At 39.8% G+C, this 20,581-nt stretch overlaps 1 protein-coding gene across 24 annotated transcripts in view; it reads right to left on the bottom strand.

The window, feature by feature from the left end:
- Positions 1–20,581, bottom strand: part of LOC139753727 (uncharacterized) — a 1,039,260-nt gene that overhangs the window by 269,379 nt on the left and 749,300 nt on the right. For all 24 annotated transcript variants that reach the window (XM_071670490.1, XM_071670488.1, XM_071670497.1 and 21 more), the window contains one exon: positions 6,765–7,206. In XM_071670490.1, the coding sequence (XP_071526591.1) occupies positions 6,765–7,206 (442 nt within the window). The remainder of the gene's footprint in view (positions 1–6,764; positions 7,207–20,581) is intronic.

Here is a 20,581-nt window from a genome sequence, read left to right as displayed (position 1 = left end):
TTACCTCCCTAACAACCCCATCCATAAACAAATTAAACAACCATGGAGACATCACACACCCCTGCCGCAAACCTACATTCACTGAGAACCAATCACTTTCCTCTCTTCCTACACGTACACATGCCTTACATCCTCGATAAAAACTTTTCACTGCTTCTAACAACTTGCCTCCCACACCATATATTCTTAATACCTTCCACAGAGCATCTCTATCAACTCTATCATATGCCTTCTCCAGATCCATAAATGCTACATACAAATCCATTTGCTTTTCTAAGTATTTCTCACATACATTCTTCAAAGCAAACACCTGATCCACACATCCTCTACCACTTCTGAAACCGCACTGCTCTTCCCCAATCTGATGCTCTGTACATGCCTTCACCCTCTCAATCAATACCCTCCCATATAATTTACCAGGAATACTCAACAAACTTATACCTCTGTAATTTGAGCACTCACTCTTATCCCCTTTGCCTTTGTACAATGGCACTATGCACGCATTCCGCCAATCCTCAGGCACCTCACCATGAGTCATACATACATTAAATAACCTTACCAACCAGTCAACAATACAGTCACCCCCTTTTTTAATAAATTCCACTGCAGTACCATCCAAACCTGCTGCCTTGCCGGCTTTCATCTTCCGCAAAGCTTTTACTACCTCTTCTCTGTTTACCAAATCATTTTCCCTAACCCTCTCACTTTGCACACCACCTCGACCAAAACACCCTATATCTGCCACTCTGTCATCAGACACATTCAACAAACCTTCAAAATACTCATTCCATCTCCTTCTCACATCACCGCTACTTGTTATCACCTCCCCATTTACGCCCTTCACTGAAGTTCCCATTTGCTCCCTTGTCTTACGCACCCTATTTACCTCCTTCCAGAACATCTTTTTATTCTCCCTAAAATTTACTGATAGTCTCTCACCCCAACTCTCATTTGCCCTTTTTTTCACCTCTTGCACCTTTCTCTTGACCTCCTGTCTCTTTCTTTTATACTTCTCCCACTCAATTGCATTTTTTCCCTGCAAAAATCGTCCAAATGCCTCTCTCTTCTCTTTCACTAATACTCTTACTTCTTCATCCCACCACTCACTACCCTTTCTAAACAGCCCACCTCCCACTCTTCTCATGCCACAAGCATCTTTTGCGCAATCCATCACTGATTCCCTAAATACATCCCATTCCTCCCCCACTCCCCTTACTTCTATTGTTCTCACCTTTTTCCATTCTGTACACAGTCTCTCCTGGTACTTCCCCACACAGGTCTCCTTCCCAAGCTCACTTACTCTCACCGCTCTCTTAACCCCAACATTCACTCCTCTTTTCTGAAAACCCATACTAATCTTCACCTTAGCCTCCACAGGATAATGATCAGACATCCCTCCAGTTGCACCTCTCAGCACATTAACATCCAAAAGTCTCTCTTTCGCACGCCTGTCAATTAACACGTAATCCAATAACGCTCTCTGGCCATCTCTCCTACTTACATAAGTATACTTATGTATATCTCGCTTTTTAAACCAGGTATTCCCAATCATCAGTCCTTTTTCAGCACATAAATCTACAAGCTCTTCACCATTTCCATTTACAACACTGAACACCCCATGCATACCAATTATTCCCTCAACTGCCACATTACTCACCTTTGCATTCAAATCACCCATCACTATAACCTGGTCTCGTGCATCAAAACCGCTAACACACTCATTCAGCTGCTCCCAAAACACTTGCCTCTCATGATCTTTCTTCTCATGCCCAGGTGCATATGCACCAATAATCACCCACCTCTCTCCATCAACTTTCAATTTTACCCATATCAATCGAGAATTTACTTTCTTACATTCTATCACATACTCCCACAACTCCTGTTTCAGGAGTATTGCTACTCCTTCCCTTGCTCTTGTCCTCTCACTAACCCCTGACTTCACTCCCCAGACATTTCCAAACCACTCTTCCCCTTTACCCTTGAGCTTCGTTTCACTCAGAGCCAAAACATCCAGGTTCCTTTCCTCAAACATACTACCTATCTCTCCTTTTTTCACATCTTGGTTACATCCACACACATTTAGGCACCCCACTCTGAGCCTTCGAGGAGGATGATCACTCCCCGCGTGACTCCTTCTTCTGTTTCCCATTTTAGAAAGTTAATACAAGGAGGGGAGGATTTCCGGCCCCCCGCTCCCGTCCCCTCTAGTCGCTTTCTACGACACGCAAGGAATACGTGGGAAGTATTCTTTCACCCCTATCCCCAGGGATAATATACATATATATATACATATACACACACACACACATACACACACATATGCACATACACACACATACGCACATACACACACATATATATATATATATATATATATATATATATATATATATATATATATATATATATATATATATACATATATATATATATACATATATGGTTCTCAGTGAATGTAGGTTTGCGGAAGGGGTGTGTGATGTCTCCATGGTTGTTTAATTTGTTTATGGATGGGGTTGTCAGGGAGGTAAATGCAAGAGTTTTGGAAAGAGGGGCAAGTATGAAGTCTGTTGGGGATGAGAGAGCTTGGGAAGTGAGTCAGTTGTTGTTCGCTGATGATACAGCGCTGGTGGCTGATTCATGTGAGAAACTGCAGAAGCTGGTGACTGAGTTTGGAAAAGTGTGTGGAAGAAGAAAGTTAAGAGTAAATGTGAATAAGAGCAAGGTTATTAGGTACAGTAGGGTTGAGGGTCAAGTCAATTGGGAGGTGAGTTTGAATGGAGAAAAACTGGAGGAAGTGAAGTGTTTTAGATATCTGGGAGTGGATCTGGCAGCGGATGGAACCATGGAAGCGGAGGTGGATCATAGGGTGGGGGAGGGGGCGAAAATCCTGGGGGCCTTGAAGAATGTGTGGAAGCCGAGAACATTATCTCGGAAAGCAAAAATGGGTATGTTTGAAGGATTAGTGGTTCCAACAATGTTGTATGGTTGCGAGGCGTGGGCTATGGATAGAGTTGTGCGCAGGAGGATGGATGTGCTGGAAATGAGATGTTTGAGGACAATGTGTGGTGTGAGGTGGTTTGATCGAGTGAGCAATGTAAGGGTAAGAGAGATGTGTGGAAATAAAAAGAGCGTGGTTGAGAGAGCAGAAGAGGGTGTTTTGAAGTGGTTTGGGCATATGGAGAGGATGAGTGAGGAAAGATTGACCAAGAGGATATATGTGTCGGAGGTGGAGGGAACAAGGAGAAGAGGGAGACCAAATTGGAGGTGGAAAGATGGAGTGAAAAAGATTTTGTGTGATCGGGGCCTGAACATGCAGGAGGGTGAAAGGAGGGCAAGGAATAGAGTGAATTGGAGCGATGTGGTATACCGGGGTTGACGTGCTGTCAGTGGATTGAATCAAGGCATGTGAAGCGTCTGGGGTAAACCATGGAAAGCTGTGTAGGTATGTATATTTGCGTGTGTGGGCGTATGTATATACATGTGTATGGGGGGGGTTGGGCCATTTCTTTCGTCTGTTTCCTTGCGCTACCTCGCAAACGCAGGAGACAGCGACAAAGTATAATAAAAAAATAAAAAATAACATATAAACAATGTCTTTGTTTTATCTATAAAACACTGAAATAATGCCTGCAGAGCCATTATTGTTACTGAAGACGACCATTATAAGCACTTACTAGAGTAAAATGCGTCAGTGTCAGAAATACACCCCTTAGGCACCACATTAGAACTACCCCTTAAAGAATTCTTCACTAAACAAACCTCTCTTAATAACATATTTCATCCATTATAAAAGGTCTTAATGTACTTGACAGCTATTCTATACATGCCAGCAGACAATTTGTCTCCTTAACTAATTTCCATTATGGGACTCTAACAAGTTAGGGATGCTGTTGACTCCCAAGCCCTCCTTACAGAGAATCCGGAAGCTTATTTCCACCAAGATAATAATCATACTGAGGCCTTCTTTCACTCTATTCCATCCTCATCACTCTAAGTGTGTGTGTGTGTGTGTGAGTGTGTGTGTGTGTGTGTGTGTGATTATCTAATTGTACTGAATGGGGAGGGAATCTTACTCTCGTGAAGCCCCATCTCTTGAACATGCTCTATTGTCTTATAACTTCTTAAACCCTAGTATGCCATCTACGTTAACTCTGTCCTCAGTCATTTCATTTCATTCATCCACCGCTCTTATACAATAAAAGTACTTATATTCGTCTTTTTAAATTTTTGCATAATTTCATGTTAAGTCCTCTGGATGCACTGTTCCTCCATCTCTCAAAGACCTGTTCATTGTTCACGTCATCGATCTACTTTAAAACCTTAAAGGTTGTGATCAGGTCACCTCTCACTCTTCTCTCTTCTAAGGTGTCTGTAGCCCTTCCCAGTAATTTAATTCTCTTAATTCTGGTAACATCTTTGTTGCCCTCCTCAGGAGAGCTCTTCGTGCTTCTTTATTCATAGCGACCAAATCTAAGAAGAATATTCTAGCTTTGGCCTTACCAAGAACATGAACAGCTAGCTAAATATTTCACTAGCCATATACTTGAAAGCTATTCTTACATTTCCCAAATGATTGTTTGTCTTCTTTACTATTCTCCTAATAAAGGATGTTGGTGACAGATGTTAGCTACCAAGTCCCTCTCACTCTAAATCAAAAAGCTTATTTCTGGGTACATAATAATCAGAGTGAGGTTTTCTCTCACTCTGTCCCATCCTCATTACCACACATCTGTTTAGGCTGAATTTTATCAACAATTTATCAGATCAACTTTGGAGTCTATCTAGGGCCCCTTTTAAGAGTATGCACTTTGCTCACAACCTTTGTATCAACTGCATGCATATTCAGGTAGGAGTCCAATCCTTTGGGCAAGTCATTCACAAAAGATCAAGGAGAGTAACAGTCCCAAAACAGAACCCTGGAGCACTCCACTGGAGATCTCCAACCATTTAAAGAAAGCTCCTATGTATCATTCATTCACTCCCACTAAGATAAGTCTCAGCCAATCAAGGAGTCTCTCCCATGGTCCTCGGTATTCCAGCTTCTTAATCAACCTCCCATGTGGTACTGTTAAATACTTTCTGGCAGTCAAGATGATAGTACTCTACCCAGCCTTCCCTTTTGTCTAAAATCTCACTCTTATGAGGTTTGCAAAACATGGCCTTTCTCTAAAACCTCACTGCCTCTCACTTGCATAATTTCTCTTCTGTAAACAGTCATCTATTTGGTTTCTGATAAACTCTTCCAGTACCATACAGACCACACTTATCAAGGAGAGTTGTCCGTAGTCCTTCCTTATCAATGGTTGTGACATTGGCTTTTTCCACTCACTTGGCACTTTCCCTTATTCCGATGACATCTTGAACAGTATTTCAAGAGGTTTGTTGGCACACTTCCTCAGCACATATATCTGCTTATGGTGAATTTCATAAACCAAATTTCAAACCAACTTTGGAGTCAGTCTAGGTCCCCTTGTATGTTGATGTAATTCTGCTCACTTTTCTCTTCCCTCATGACCTTTGTATCATCTGTAAACTTAATCAGTTGGAAGCCAATTCTTTCTGGCAGAGTCATTCACACTGATTAAGAAGAGTAACAATTCTAGAAGAGAACCCAGCAGCATTCCACCGGTAACCTCCATCCATTTAAAGAAGGCTCCTTGACATATGTCCTTTGTTCCCTTCCATTAAAATAATCTTCTACCCATCGGAGCAGTCTCCCTCTTAATTCTGCCTGGTTATCTAGCTTCTTAATCAGCCTCTTATGCAGGGCAGTCTAAATACAAAAAATCCACCCAGCCTTCCCTTGTTTAACACAGAGCTTATTTTCACACAGAAATCTAAGAGATTCATTACTCTTGACGTCCTTTTCCTAAGACATGTTGCCTCTCATTTTGGAATATTCTTCTATGTAGAAAGTTTGCTTTCTCCCAGTGTGTGTGTGTGTGTGTGTGTGTGTGTGTGTGTGTGTGTGTGTGTGTGTGTGTGAATTACATGTAATATATATTTTCACATAATTCTATAAAATAATACTGTGGGGTCTCCAGCTGCATCCCTATTGTACTTTTCCCGCTCCCTAGAGATTTACTCTACACAGTGGAGAAAAATTTTACAATAATATGGCATTACTTTATTCATCTATGTTCTTATTTCCTTATATATTAGTGAACACATCTTTTCACTGAATTCTTATATCATGAGTACCAACAGATTAACCTGATTTTTAAAGATTATCTCAGAAAAATAGTTGTACAATAAGATATAGAAGTAGGATGGTCACACTGACCCAAGAGGGAAAAGAGGAAGGGCCAAAAAGGTGTAGCTTAGAAACTGGGATGGGTGAAAAGGTTGTGAGGTTTGTGAGGATGTCCCCATGCTGTTGAGAGGAATATATACCAGTGTCCCACAACCAAACTACAATACAGCAAACCAAACCAATGTTAACTAACTACTGCAAGAAAAACATGGATTTTAAAAGAAAGATGCTTACTTCTCTTTATAAAAGTATATATAAGCTGCAATCAAAATCAAGTAATTAATATAGAGGGTGTATGTATGAGTAACTGTGTGAAAATATGCAGAAATACTACTACAATGGTACCTGCACTGTTAGAAAGTTGGGTTGTCAAAACTTTGATTCCCAAAAGTACAAGAAGAGAACTTTTTTTTCATATCCATAAACTCTACCAATGCAGAAACCTTAATTTGCATCCATAAGATACCTAAGTAAAAGAGTGAGAGGCAAAAAGTGTCAAGCATCTTACCTGCCATCTGCCCAGGAGCTGACATAGTCCGCTGAAGACGATATTGTTGTTGCTGCTGTTGTTGTTGTTGCTGTTGTTGTTGTTGTTGTTGTTGTTGTTGTTGTTGTTGTTGTTGCTGCTGCTGCTGCTGCTGCTGCTGCTGCTGCTGTTGCTGCTGCTGCTGTTGCTGCTGCTGCTGCTGCTGTTGTTGTTGTTGTTGTTGTTGTTGTTGTTGTTGCTGCTGCTGTTGTTGTTGATAAATTAATGGTGGCTGCCCTTGCTGCGGAGATGAGGGAGGATACGGGCTTGGTTCCCCTTGGCCACTGGTCCCAGGTGTTGGAGGACCCATGCCTTGGTATGGTGACTGGCGGGGACCAGGACTAGGCACAGAACGCATGGAGGGTAACTGACCAGCACGCCCACCACCCGGAAATTGTCGACTAACATCATTTCTTATGAAAGACTGAAACCAATAAAAACAGTAGCAGCACACATATCAAATGGTGCATTTGATCACTCTTACTATCATCACACCTAAAGCAAACTGTCAGAAAAGAATGACAAGCAAATTAAATGAAGGATTATCATCAAAGGATACTGAAAATAAAAATTATGACTTTCTATTCAAAATAAGGATTTCAATGCATAAGGTTTTATTTGCAGATCAAATCCTAATAGCTGCTTATAGTGGGGATATCATGTGTCTGCCAAGCAGAATAGCAGAATCTTTCAAGTCAGCTTAATACATCTGTTAACTCAGTTAACCTACATCACTGAGAATGGTGAATGCAACTTTTACACACTAATGATGTGTTGAGTGATACTTCTGTTCTCTATATTCCAAGATATATCTTTCCTCTACCCGTAACTAATCATGGGTTCTGTGAAGTTGTCCCAGTTAGAATAATCATGCTTAGAAGCTAGTAAATATGTCTACCAGCCAGATTTCAAGACACACTAGCAGAGCTGAGTCCATCATCCAGACACCTGTTTGGCCTTTCTTCAAATGTCATCCCTATCCCCAAAAAGATAGGTTTGGTTGACCTACATGACCATCAGAATGAGTGATAATGACTGATGAAGGGTGAAGTGTTGAATAACCCATCCCTATCAGGTTAACAGGCCCCTTACTGGTCTACCTTGGTTAACTAGACCCAGCTTTTCATGTAGGGATGACATGTGATGGAGACCCAAACAAGTGTCTGGTTGGTGGACTTGGCCCTGCCAGTATGTCTTGAAATCTCCTTTACTGACACATTTTCTTGCTTCCAAGTAGGAACAAGGGCCTCTTTCTCCAGGAACAACTTCTCAGGACCCACAGTTAGTTACTGGTAGAGCAAAAAAATCACCATATAAAGAAACAGTGAAAATATCACGAAAAACAAGGATAGCGAGGGAAACTGCAGCCCTCCACTCTCATTACTGCTGGGTAACTGTGGTGGCAAATATGTTAAACTGACTTTGAACACTTAATACCCCCATACTAAGAAGAGAATATATTTTGTTCTGCAAGTATAACTTAACCTATGAAGGTCTCATTTCAAATGGTTATCAGATTTATTTTTTTGTGGAGGATGTAATTTACTGAAGAATGGTATTAGATCCCAGCTGGCTTGAAAGTTACATATGTCTTATTACTTAGTTCATGAACACAGAAAAATATAAATATACATATAATGAGGCCACACTATGAAAAGATATTCCCCTTAAACAGGCATTATTCACTCCAAAATTCAGAAATTAAAAGAATCTATGCTAACCTGTTGAATCTCCAATGAACAGCTCATGTAAAATTTTCCTCATCTTTATATTAAAAATCTTAAAAACTTAGATAGACAGGCAGATTAAAATCAAATATTAGCCACTATATGAATAATATGGATACCTGCTACTGATTCACATGGCTGGGAATTTGAGGTTTCCCATTTTCTTAACAGTGCATCATAATAAGTGACTATCTTTACCGGCTGAGAAGTGGAGAAATGTGAAAACTTGGAAATGACAAAAAATTTTGATGGTCTTAGATAAATTGCAAAAAAAAATCCTATCTAGGATGTTAGGGAATGCCATGTGCCCTGTAGTAATTCTGAACACACTAAATAGTTAACTGCTTATGTAATCAGAATGTGTACGTCTATGTGTAATGATCTATTTCTATAGTAGGAAAGGGAGCTCTACAATCATGGGGCCCCCATCTCTAAATTTCCTCAACTATTATAGAATTTCTAAACTTTTGTGTCCTATCAGTATTCTCAGTTTCACAACTTAGCTTATTCTAATCATCCACTATTTTGATCCAGTACACAACTCAGCTTACTCTAATCATCCACTATTTTGATCCAGTACAAAAATGGTAACTCATTTCTTTTCTAAAATGATTTGGCTTAGTATCTTCTTAAGGGGTCTGGTTACAATTCAATGAAAAAATGTTTTATGTTTTCACTGAAAAAAATTTTCAATATTGTTATTGTCAAACAGGTTGAGAAACTTGAAGGTCATGATCAAGTCTCACCTCACTCTTCTCTTTTCTATGGTGAAAAAATTATAATCTTTAACCTCTCACTGTAACAGAGTCCAGTCCTTTTTGCAAGTAATTTACACATATCACAAATAACAATGGTTCTAATATGGAATTCTTCATTATATCACTGGTGACAACCCATCTCAAGAAGTCCTCTAACATGTCCCCTCTGCTACCTCCACCTAAAATAATTTGCTGTTCATTGAAGGAGTCCCACCACCCTTATGAATATCTGCATATCCAGCTTTTTTACCATCCTCATACATGATATGGTGTCAAATGCCTTCTAACAGGATGAATACACACAATTCACCCACCCATCTCTTTTGTTGAAAAAGGATCTCACACCCTCATGGATGTCTTCGAGATGTTAGGCATGACATCCTCTCCCTGAACCCATACTGTCTCTCCCACACAAAAGCTTCTCCTTTGCAAGTAATTATCTATTTCCTTTCTAATTATCTTGTGTTTTACAAACCACAAATGTCAGGATACTGGTCTATTATGTAGCGAAACTTTCCAATCATTCAAAAAATGCAAGACATCTGCTTTCTTTAACTTTCTTGACACAATATACTCTTCCAAAAATATTTTCAATATTTCATGTGGCCTCTCATGAGTTTCTGAACACTTCTTCAGTGTAAGAGGTGAGTGCATCAGGACTTCATAATCTATAAGGATTAAGGTCTATTATGTAGCGAAACTTTCCAATCATTCAAAAAATGCAAGACATCTGCTTTCTTTAACTTTCTTGACACAATATACTCTTCCAAAAATATTTTCAATATTTCATGTGGCCTCTCATGAGTTTCTGAACACTTCTTCAGTGTAAGAGGTGAGTGCATCAGGACTTCATAATCTATAAGGATTAAGACCCTTCAAGAGTCTACTAATGTCTTTTCTAACAAATTCATAATTTCCAGCAGATGGAAACATGGAAGCGGAAGTGGATCATAGGGTGGGGGAGGGGGCGAAAATTCTGGGAGCCTTGAAGAATGTGTGGAAGTCGAGAACATTATCTCGGAAAGCAAAAATGGGTATGTTTGAGGGAATAGTGGTTCCAACAATGTTGTATGGTTGCGAGGCGTGGACTATGGATAGAGTTGTGCGCAGGAGGATGGATGTGCTGGAAATGAGATGTTTGAGGACAATGTGTGGTGTGAGGTGGTTTGATCAAGTAAGTAACGTAAGGGTAAGAGAGATGTGTGGAAATAAAAAGAGCGTGGTTGAGAGAGCAGAAGAGGGTGTTTTGAAATGGTTTGGTCACATGGAGAGAATGAGTGAGGAAAGATTGACCAAGAGGATATATGTGTCGGAGGTGGAGGGAACGAGGAGAAGAGGGAGACCAAATTGGAGGTGGAAAGATGGAGTGAAAAAGATTTTGTGTGATCGGGGCCTGAACATGCAGGAGGGTGAAAGGAGGGCAAGGAATAGAGTGAATTGGAGCGATGTGGTATACCGGGGTTGACGTGCTGTCAGTGGATTGAATCAAGGCATGTGAAGCGTCTGGGGTAAACCATGGAAAGCTGTGTAGGTATGTATATTTGCGTGTGTGGACGTATGTATATACATGTGTATGGGGGTGGGTTGGACCATTTCTTTCGTCTGTTTCCTTGCGCTACCTCGCAAACGCGGGAGACAGCGACAAAGCAAAAAAAAAAAAAGAAAAAAAATAATTTCCAAGTCCCCTTCCCTAACTCACTGCTGTTGGGGCTATAACATCCTCCACTATCGAAAACTTTTGAACTTATCATTCAGTTCTTTGCATATTTTCTTGTCATTTTCAACCGCATTTCCTTCTGAATCTCTCGGCATGATTAGAGCTCTTTAACTGGCAATTTACACTTGATGAATATATGGAAAGTTCTCTTTCCTCCATCCTTTTTTGCTTTATTCATTCCTTGCTCTCTTATACCTGTCAAATGCTAGCTGGCTGCTATGCTACCTATATCTCTTCCAAGGTACATTGCCATGATCTCTTGCTTTTTGGTATCTTTTCCTGAACTGTATAGTTCTCTTCTCAAACCTTCCCTCTCTATTCAGTTAAAGTTCCCTGTAATCTAACACCTTCATTAAGATTTCATGAAATCTTCCAAGACAATGGCCTATATTTTGAAATTGGAGTCATTTCACAACATATTTCCTCTAAGAAATTGCCAAACTTTGTGTAGTTCCAACAACAGCATATACTCTTTTGAGTCTGCTGGCTTCCTGTCTGATCTTTCTGTCATCATCAATCATGTTGTCCAACTCAAGCTCTACAAGATTGTTTTTTCCAACTGGTGTATGATACCTAATCATATTCAATTTCCATGTTACTACGTGTAGAGACATCAACCACAAATAATGTTGCATCAACTCCTCTCATCCAGGGGTGCTCAATGACATACTGGTACCTGAAATTCTCCTAGATAAGTTTTAAGAACTCGTCTCCATGACACTCTATCACCATGAGAATCTACTTCTTTATGTCTTAAGTAAGGGTGTGTGTTTGATTACCTATTTGTACTATACTGGGAAAGACACATGTGGGTTCCCATCTCTTGAACATTTTCTACAGCGTCTACAAAAACCATTGCCCCTCCCCATCAATGTACTATCAAAGGCAAAACACAGGGTAAAAGCAACATACATCTGATCACTGAGACTAGTGTTTCTAATGGTGTGAACACAAACAGCCCACCTAAATGTGCCTCAGACTATAATGAGGGATGGATTTTCTTTCTTTACTCTTCCTGGCTGTCAATTAATTTCGGGAATTTCACTTTTGGATGCTGTCTGTCTTCGACATGTGCTTTAAGATGGATGGCTCTCACATTTTTAAGCAAGTAAAGCAAGAAAATGTGGGCACACGTGAGATTTCTAAAGGCAATAGACATTCAGAACACAGGAGCAGACAACAGCGTCCTGCAACATCTCATCAGCACCTCACCTGATTCAGACCACAACCCTATGAACCCAAAATGTGGACCTAGAATACTTCAGGAACCTTACCAATTCATGCCCAGATGTCTGCATATGGTAATCAAGGCCAAAGGAAAGATGAAAAAGTCCTAAAATGCAAGTGTGATATCACCTTTGAAAATGTCTGGGGAGGCAGACAAAGTCTTCTGCAGTCACTGAACTGTCATACAACCTCTTGAACTTGTGTTTGCTCTCTGCATTAACCATGTTCTCAGTCAATTTGTATCAGCCATCAACCACACAATTATACAATAAAAGTACATCTTTAATTCCATATTTACAAGTTTCTTTCTTAATTTCATGTCATATCCTCTGGTTCTTTTATCCCTACATCTCTCAAAGTACTGTCCACTTTATCAATCTTTTTTTTAAAACTTCTGGGTTAGATAAAGTCACCCCTTACTCTTCCCTCCTCCACAGTTCAGTAAATTTAAAGTCTCCAGCCTTTCTCTGTAGCCTGGCTCATTCAATTCTGGTACCATCTTTGCTATCCTCCTCTGGACCTTCTCTATACATTTTTTGTGCTTCTTCAGGCATGGTGACCAAACCCGAGAAGCATATTCTAGCTTTGGCCTTATGCTAGATATGAATAGCTTGCTAAATATTTCTTTATGCACATACTTGCCATCTACTCTGATATCTCCCAGCAAACAGTATATCTCCTGTGCTATTCTCATAACATGGAACTATGGTGACAGGTCAGCAATGATGCCCCCTCCCAAGACCCTTTCACACACACAATCGTGAAGCTTACTTCCTGCTACATAATAACCATATTGAGGCCATCTTTCATGTGACCCACCCTCACTACCTTATGTTTGCTAAGGTTGAATTTCATCAAACATGTTTCAGACCACCTATGAACTCTGTTTAGGGTTGCCTTGTATGCTGATGCAATCCTTTTCACTTTTTACTTCCCTCATGACTTTTGCATTATCTTTGTGTGTGTGTGTGTGTGTGTGTGTGTGTGTGTGTGTGTGTGTGTGTGTGTGTGTGTGTGTATTCAGATATATATTGTGACACTAGTCTCTTGTAGATGGGGGATTATGTTCCATAGGCCAAAAATACACATAAATACTCAAAACGTTATATATAAAAAGGAAATAACGTACCAAATATTATTCAAAACATTAGTCATCATCAGTGCATGCATTTGGTAAACACCTATGAAAAAGAACAATGATTAAAAATAAACAAAAATGAAAATTTTCCAAATAATTCATCAAGGGTAAAATATTTTAAACAGAGGAGATGTTGGGACTGCGAAAGCTGGGTATGGAATAATCCTGTTTCACTGAATACAAAGATACCTATTGGTTCATGGATTAAGAATCAACTGATGAGAACTGTGTAGAAAAATATATCAAAAAAAAAAACTATGATATTTACAATGTAAGAGTTGTTTGGACCTGAAAAACGAATGATCACTTGCCTCTCTGAAAATGAACCAGCCAGTTCAGTTATTTTCTTAATTTTGAGTTCATTCTTACAGCATGAAGTAGTTAAGAATCTACTAAAAAGAATCGAGTTGAAAAATACATAAATGAATAGCATTCACTGTATCATACACTAAGTATAAGATGAATCTTTTGAACAGTAGAGCGATTGAGACTGAGAAAGACTAGGTAAGGCTTTCCCTATATATTTCCTGCACATACAGATAAACTTTACTTCATGCAATAGCTAAGAACCTACAGTGAGAACTGTACTGAAAAAGGATACAAAAAAATACAATTTACCATACCATTCACTAAGTAAAACATTAATGTTATAAAGTGAAAGATGATTGATCACTCACCTCTTAGTGAATATACCACACATTTTTCTATCACTTTCCTTAATGAAATGGCTCCATAGCCGAAATGCCAGCCATGGAGCCTGTCAGCTATGGTTGGCATGATAGCTACGCAGTTAATGATAGGGCAGCAGGATGGAGAACCAGATGTTATAAATGAGATATACAGGTCATATCTTTTTTATTCCTGGGGATATGGGAGAAAGAATACTTCTCATGTATTCCCCACATGTCATAGAAGGCAACTAAAGGGGGCAGGAAACCCACTCATTGTATTCAAATTTCTAAAAAGGGAAACAAGAAAAAGTCAAGTGGAAAATGCTCATCCTCCTCGAGGGCTCAGATTGGGGTGTCTGAATGTGTGTGGATGTAACCAAGATGAGAAGAAAGGAGAGAAAGGTAGTATGTTTGAAGAAAGAAACCTAGATGTTATGGCCCTGAGTGAAATGAAGCTCAAGGGTAAAGGGGAAGAGTGGTTTGGGAAAGTCTTGGAAGTAAAGTCAAGGGTTGGTGAGAGGACAAGAGCTAAGGAAGGAGTAGCAATACTCTGAAGCAGGGGGTGTGGTAGTATGTGATAGAGTGTAAGAAAGTACATTCTAGATTGTTGTGGGTAAAACTGAAAGTGGATGGATAGAGATGGGTGATTATTGGTGCCTATGCACCTGGTCATGAGAAGAAAGATCATGAGAGGCAAGTGTTTTGGAAGCAGCTGAATGAGTGTATTAGCAGCTTTGATGCACGAGACCAGGTTATAGTGATGGGTGACTTAAATGCAATGGTGAGTAATGCGGTAGTTGAGGGTATAATTGGTGTACATGGGGTGTTCAGTGTTGCAAATGGAAATGGTGAAGAGCATGTGGATTTGTGTGCTTAAACAAAGTCTGGCAATTGGGAATACCTGATATAGGGAGAGAGATATACATAAGTATACATAAGTGAGTAGGAGAGATGGTCAAAGGGCATCACTGGATTACTTGTTAACTAATAGGCATGTAAAAGATTGACTTTTGAATGTCAATGAGCTGAGAAGGGAAGCTGGAGGAATGTCTGATCACTATCTTGTGGAGGCAAAGGTGAAGATTCGTAGAGGTTTTCCAAAAAGAAGAGAGAATGTTAGGGAGAAAAGAGTGGTGAAAGTGAGCTTGGAAAGGAGATTTGTGTGACGAAGTATCAGGAGAGATAAATGAGGGAACTGGGTTAGGAATGGGATGTATTTAGGGAAGCAGTGATGGCTTGCACAAAAGATGCATGTAGCATGAGAAAGGAGGGAGGTGGGCAGATTGGAAAGGGTAGTGAGTGGCGGGATGAAGTATGGTTGTTAGTGAATAAGAAAAGAGGCATTTGGATGATACTTGCAGGGAAGAAATGGTCATCCAAAAACACTTGCCTCTCTTCCTTTGTGCATAAGTACTCATAATGACCCACCTCTCTTAATTCACTTACAGTTTTACAGATATAAGTCAGGATCACTTCATTACACTTTCAGACATTCCAAAAACTCCTCCTTCAGCAGCAGTGCTACTCTTTCATTAGCTTTCATTCACTCACTAACCTCTGATTTTATCCCATGACATTCCCAAACTATTCTTCTCTTCTCCTTTCCCTTGTAGCTTTGTTTTCCTTGCAGATCCATGTTCCTTAACTCACATACTAGACATCTCTCCATTCTTCTCATACAGCTTGCATTGCCACATATTCAAACATCCCAGCCTGAGACTTCATGGAGGATGAGCACTCTTTACTTGGCTCTTTCTTCTATTCCAACTTTTAGAAGAAACAATACTTCCCAAGTATTCCTTAAGTGATGCAGAACGTTGCTAACGGCAATGAGATCCTTGGAAATAAGGGGAACAGAATACTTCCCACATATTCTCTGCATGTTGTAAAAAGTGACTGAACGGGGAGTGAATAAGGGGCTGGAAACCTTCCTCTCCTTCTAATTTCTGATGTTGGAACAAAAAAAGGATGCAAGTACATATGCTCCCATGTGTGGTAGTTTGTTCACTGAGTATTATGAAAATAGTATCCACAAAACATTCTATAGTATGAAGTTATATCATTTATAAATCATAAATAATGACAGTTCTTACCATATAAACTAATTATATACATAAACAATTGACGTGTAACCAGTACGACAAAACCCTGAAATATGCACTTAAAGCTATCTTATCAATAAGCTCCCACTAAAGTTTTCTATTTCCTCTTGAGACCTGTATCAACTGTTTCTGGACTGTATCATTATCCTTTTATGATGTTCTCTTTAACTTCCTAAGAGAAAAATAGTTTTTCACTTTACAATTTCATTATATAATATGTATAGTGTATCAGTGTTTAGGAAACCAATCAGGTGATAACATTAGGTGAAATAATTTTTTTTCTCTAATTGGCAACAAATCTTTTATTTTATATCAAACACTTTTTTTTTGTAGCTCATCTAAACACAACTTAGGCAATTTATATAGCATACACTATGTTTTCCTAGCATACATTGGCTAACCAGCATATTTTGGGGTATTGTCATACACTTCTACCATTAACATATGTAATCCATCAACATACTTCACACTATCATTAATAATGATTGATAAATAGTACAACCTAGTCCTACGAACCCCACAGGGAGTAAGCCAACCATACAGTCAGTTTGTCTTCTTAATATATAGTTCATTTCTAAAGCATGAAATAATCAAGAACCTAGTAAAGAAAATCATGTTAAAAAACATAAGCAATCTACCGCATAAGTCTTTGGAAAAGTAGACCAATTAGGACCCTGAGAAAAGGTAACATAGTCTTTCCAATATTTTCTTTGAATATGTATAAAATTATCAGCTCCAGCATTAGGTAAGATACACCTTTACACAGTAAATGCTGGTAGGGAACTGATATCTACAGTGGGCAGTGAGGTTTAGTCACTGAGGCATTGGCTATGTGGCATGTGCAACATGAATTGGGCATACAGCACAGCCAGCTGGATTTGCACTGTACCATTATGACACACATTAATAACAAGGTAGAAGTAACATAGGTACTCAGCCTACATCAAATTCTGTGCATCAAGTTGCAATATATCATGATTCATCCGTAAAAGTATTTTCCAAAAAAACGAACAAACAAAGAAACCATTCAAGGACTTTTCCTCTAAGCATCTGTCAAATATTCAATATATGACCAGAGAATTTAAAAAAAAAAGATGCACGAAACAACAAAAACATTCAACCCATTCACTGCTGACAAGTCAAGTAATTCCCATATGTTTCCTGCATGTCATAGATGGCAATTAAGAGCAAGAAAAGGGGGCTGAAAAACCTCCTTTCTTCTATTTCAATTTCTAATAGTTGGAACAGATGTCAAACCTATACCAGGAGTGGTCATCCTCCTCGATGGCTGAAGGTAAGGTGTCTGAATGTGTTTGGATGTAACCATAATGAAAAGAAGGGAGAGATGAGTAGTACGTTTGATGAAAGGAACCTGGATGTTCTAACTCTGAGTGAAACTAAGCTCAAAAGTAAGGGAAAAGAATGAGAATGTTTAAGGGGTAAAGTTATATGAGTTTGTGTCAGGGAAAACCTAAGTATGGGTAGCAATTCTACTGAAACTGGGGAAAATTTTGTTGAAATAGAAGTTGTGGGAATGCGTGAAGGTGTAAGGAAATGAGCCTCCACACTAACATGGGTAAAAATGAAAGTGAATTATGAAATACTGTTGATTATCAGTACTTAAGCACTTGGCCATATGAAGAATGCTAAAGGCATGTGAGCATTTTCAGATGAGCTGAGTGAGCATGTAAGTAGTTTTGATGCAGATCAGGTATTGGTGATGGGTGACTTGCATGTGAAAGTGTATAACATGGCAGCTGAGGGTATAACTGGGGTTCTGGGATATTCAGTAATGTGAAAGGAAATGGCAGCCAGCTTGTGGAGCCGTGTTGAAAAAGTACTGATGACTGGAATACCTAGCTTAAAAAGAGGTACTCGAGTAGGAAAGACTGTAACTTGACATTACTGGATCACATACCAACTGACAGGCTTTCAAAAGAGACTCTTAGATGTGAATTTGCTGAGATAAGCATAAGGTGGGATGTATGATCATTATCTGGTGGAGGCGAGGTGAAGGTTTCAGGAAGCTCTCAGAAAAGAGGAATGAAATGGGTCAAAGAGGGTGAGAAAACTGAGTGAGCTTAGGAAAGAGGCTTGTGTGAAGAGACACTATGCGTTTGAGTTTCAACACACCCTCTTCTGCACTCTCAACCCCACTCTTTAAATTCCCATACATCTCTCTTACCCTTTCATCACTCACTCGATCAAACCACCTCACACCACACATTGTCCTCAAACATTTCATTTACAACACATCCATCCTCCTACGTATGACCCTATCTATAGCCCATGCCTGGCAACCATATAATATCATTAGAACTATCATTCCTTCAAACATACCCATTTTTACTCTTCAAGATAACGTTATCTCCTTCCACACTTTCTTCATCGCTCCCAAAGATAGCAGAAGAAGGTGTGTTGAAATGGTTTAAACATATGGAAAGAATGAGTGAGGAAAGATTGACAAACAGGATATATGTGTCAGAGGTAGAAGGAACAAGAAGCGGGAGACCAAATTGGAGGTGGAAAGGTGGAGTGAAAAAGATTTTGAACGATTAGGACCTGAATATACAGGAGGGTGAGAGACATACAAGGGATAAAATGAATTGGAATGATGTGGTATACTGGGGTCGATATGCTGTCAGTGGACTAAGCCAGGGCATGTAAAGTGTATGGAGTAAACCATGGAAAGGTCTGTGGGGGTCAGTGCATTATGCATCATAACTAGAGAATGAGTGTGAACGAATGTGACCTTTTTGTCTGTTTCCCAAGCACTACCTCACTGAAGCCTGGGGAAGTGATGCCATTTCCTGTGGGTCAGGGTAACGACAGGGATGGAAAAAGGCAAGCAAGTATGAATATGGGTTGATTAGAAATGGTAGTGAGTGGTGGGATGAAGAAGTAAGATTATTAGTGAAAGAGAAGAGAGAGGCATTTGGACGATTTTTGCAGGGAAAAAATGCAAATGAGTGGGAGATGTATAAAAGAAAGAGGCAGGAGGTCAAGAGAAAGGTGCAAGAGGTGAAAAAGAGGGCAAATGAGAGTTGGAGTGAGAGAGTATCATTAAATTTCAGGGAGAATAAAAAGATGTTCTGGAAGGAGGTAAATAAAGTGCGTAAAACAAGGGAGCAAATGGGAACTTCAGTGAAGGGCGCAAATGGGGAGGTGATAACAAGTAGTGGTGATGTGAGAAGGAGATGGAGTGAGTATTTTGAAGGTTTGTTGAATGTGTTTGATGATAGAGTGGCAGATATAGGGTGTTTTGGTCGAGGTGGTGTACAAAGTGAGAGGGTTAGGGAAAATGATTTGGTAAACAGAGAAGAGGTAGTAAAAGCTTTGCTGAAGATGAAAGCCGGCAAGGCAGGTGACTGTATTATTGACTGGTTGGTAAGGTTATTTAATGTATGTATGTATGGTGAGGTGCCTGAGGATTGGTGGAATGCGTGCATAGTGCCATTGTACAAAGGCAAAGGGGATAAGAGTGAGTGCTCAAATTTCAGAGGTATAAGTTTGTTGAGTATTCCTGGTAAATTATATGGGAGGGTATTGATTGAGAGGGTGAAGGCATGTACAGAGCATCAGATTGGGGAAGAGCAGTGTGGTTTCAGAAGTGGTAGAGGATGTGTGGATCAGGTGTCTGCTTTGAAGAATGTATGTGAGAAATACTTAGAAAAGCAAATGGATTTGTATGTAGCATTTATGGATCTGGAGAAGGAATATGACAGAGTTGACAGAGATGCTCTGTGGAAGGTATTAAGAATATATGGTGTGGGAGGCAAGTAGTTAGAAGCAGTGAAAAGTTTTTATCGAGGATGTAAGGCATGTGTACGTGTAGGAAGGGAGGAAAGTGATTGGTTCTCAGTGAATGTAGGTTTGCGGCAGGGGTGTGTGATGTCTCCATGGTTGTTTAATTTGTTTATGGATGGGGTTGTTAGGGAGGTGAATGCAAGAGTTTTGGAAAGAGGGGCAAGTATGAAGTCTGTTGTGGATGAGAGAGCTTGGGAAGTGAGTCAGTTGTTGTTCGCTGTTGATAACAGCGCTGGTGGCTGATTCATGTGAGAAACTGCAGAAGCTGGTGACTGAGTTTGGTAAAGTGTGTGAAAGAAGAAAGTTAAGAGTAAATGTGAATAAGAGCAAGATTATTAGGTACAGTAGGGTTGAGGGTCAAGTCAATTGGGATGTAAGTTTGAATGGAGAAAAACTGGAGGAAGTAGTGTTTTAGATATCTGGGAGTGGATCTGGCAGCGGATGGAACCATGGAAGCGGAAGTGGATCATAGGGTGGGGGAGGGGGCGATAATCCTGGGAGCCTTGAAGAATGTGTGGAAGTCGAGAACATTATTTCGGAAAGCAAAAATGGGTATGTTTGAAGGAATAGTGGTTCCAACAATGTTGTATGGTTGCAAGGCGTGGGCTATGGATAGAGTTGTGCGCAGGAGGGTGGATGTGCTGGTAATGAG

This window comes from Panulirus ornatus, chromosome 15, assembly GCF_036320965.1.
Source record: "Panulirus ornatus isolate Po-2019 chromosome 15, ASM3632096v1, whole genome shotgun sequence".
NCBI classification, from domain to species: Eukaryota; Metazoa; Arthropoda; class Malacostraca; order Decapoda; family Palinuridae; genus Panulirus; species Panulirus ornatus.
This window is presented reverse-complemented; position numbering and strand designations above follow the sequence as displayed.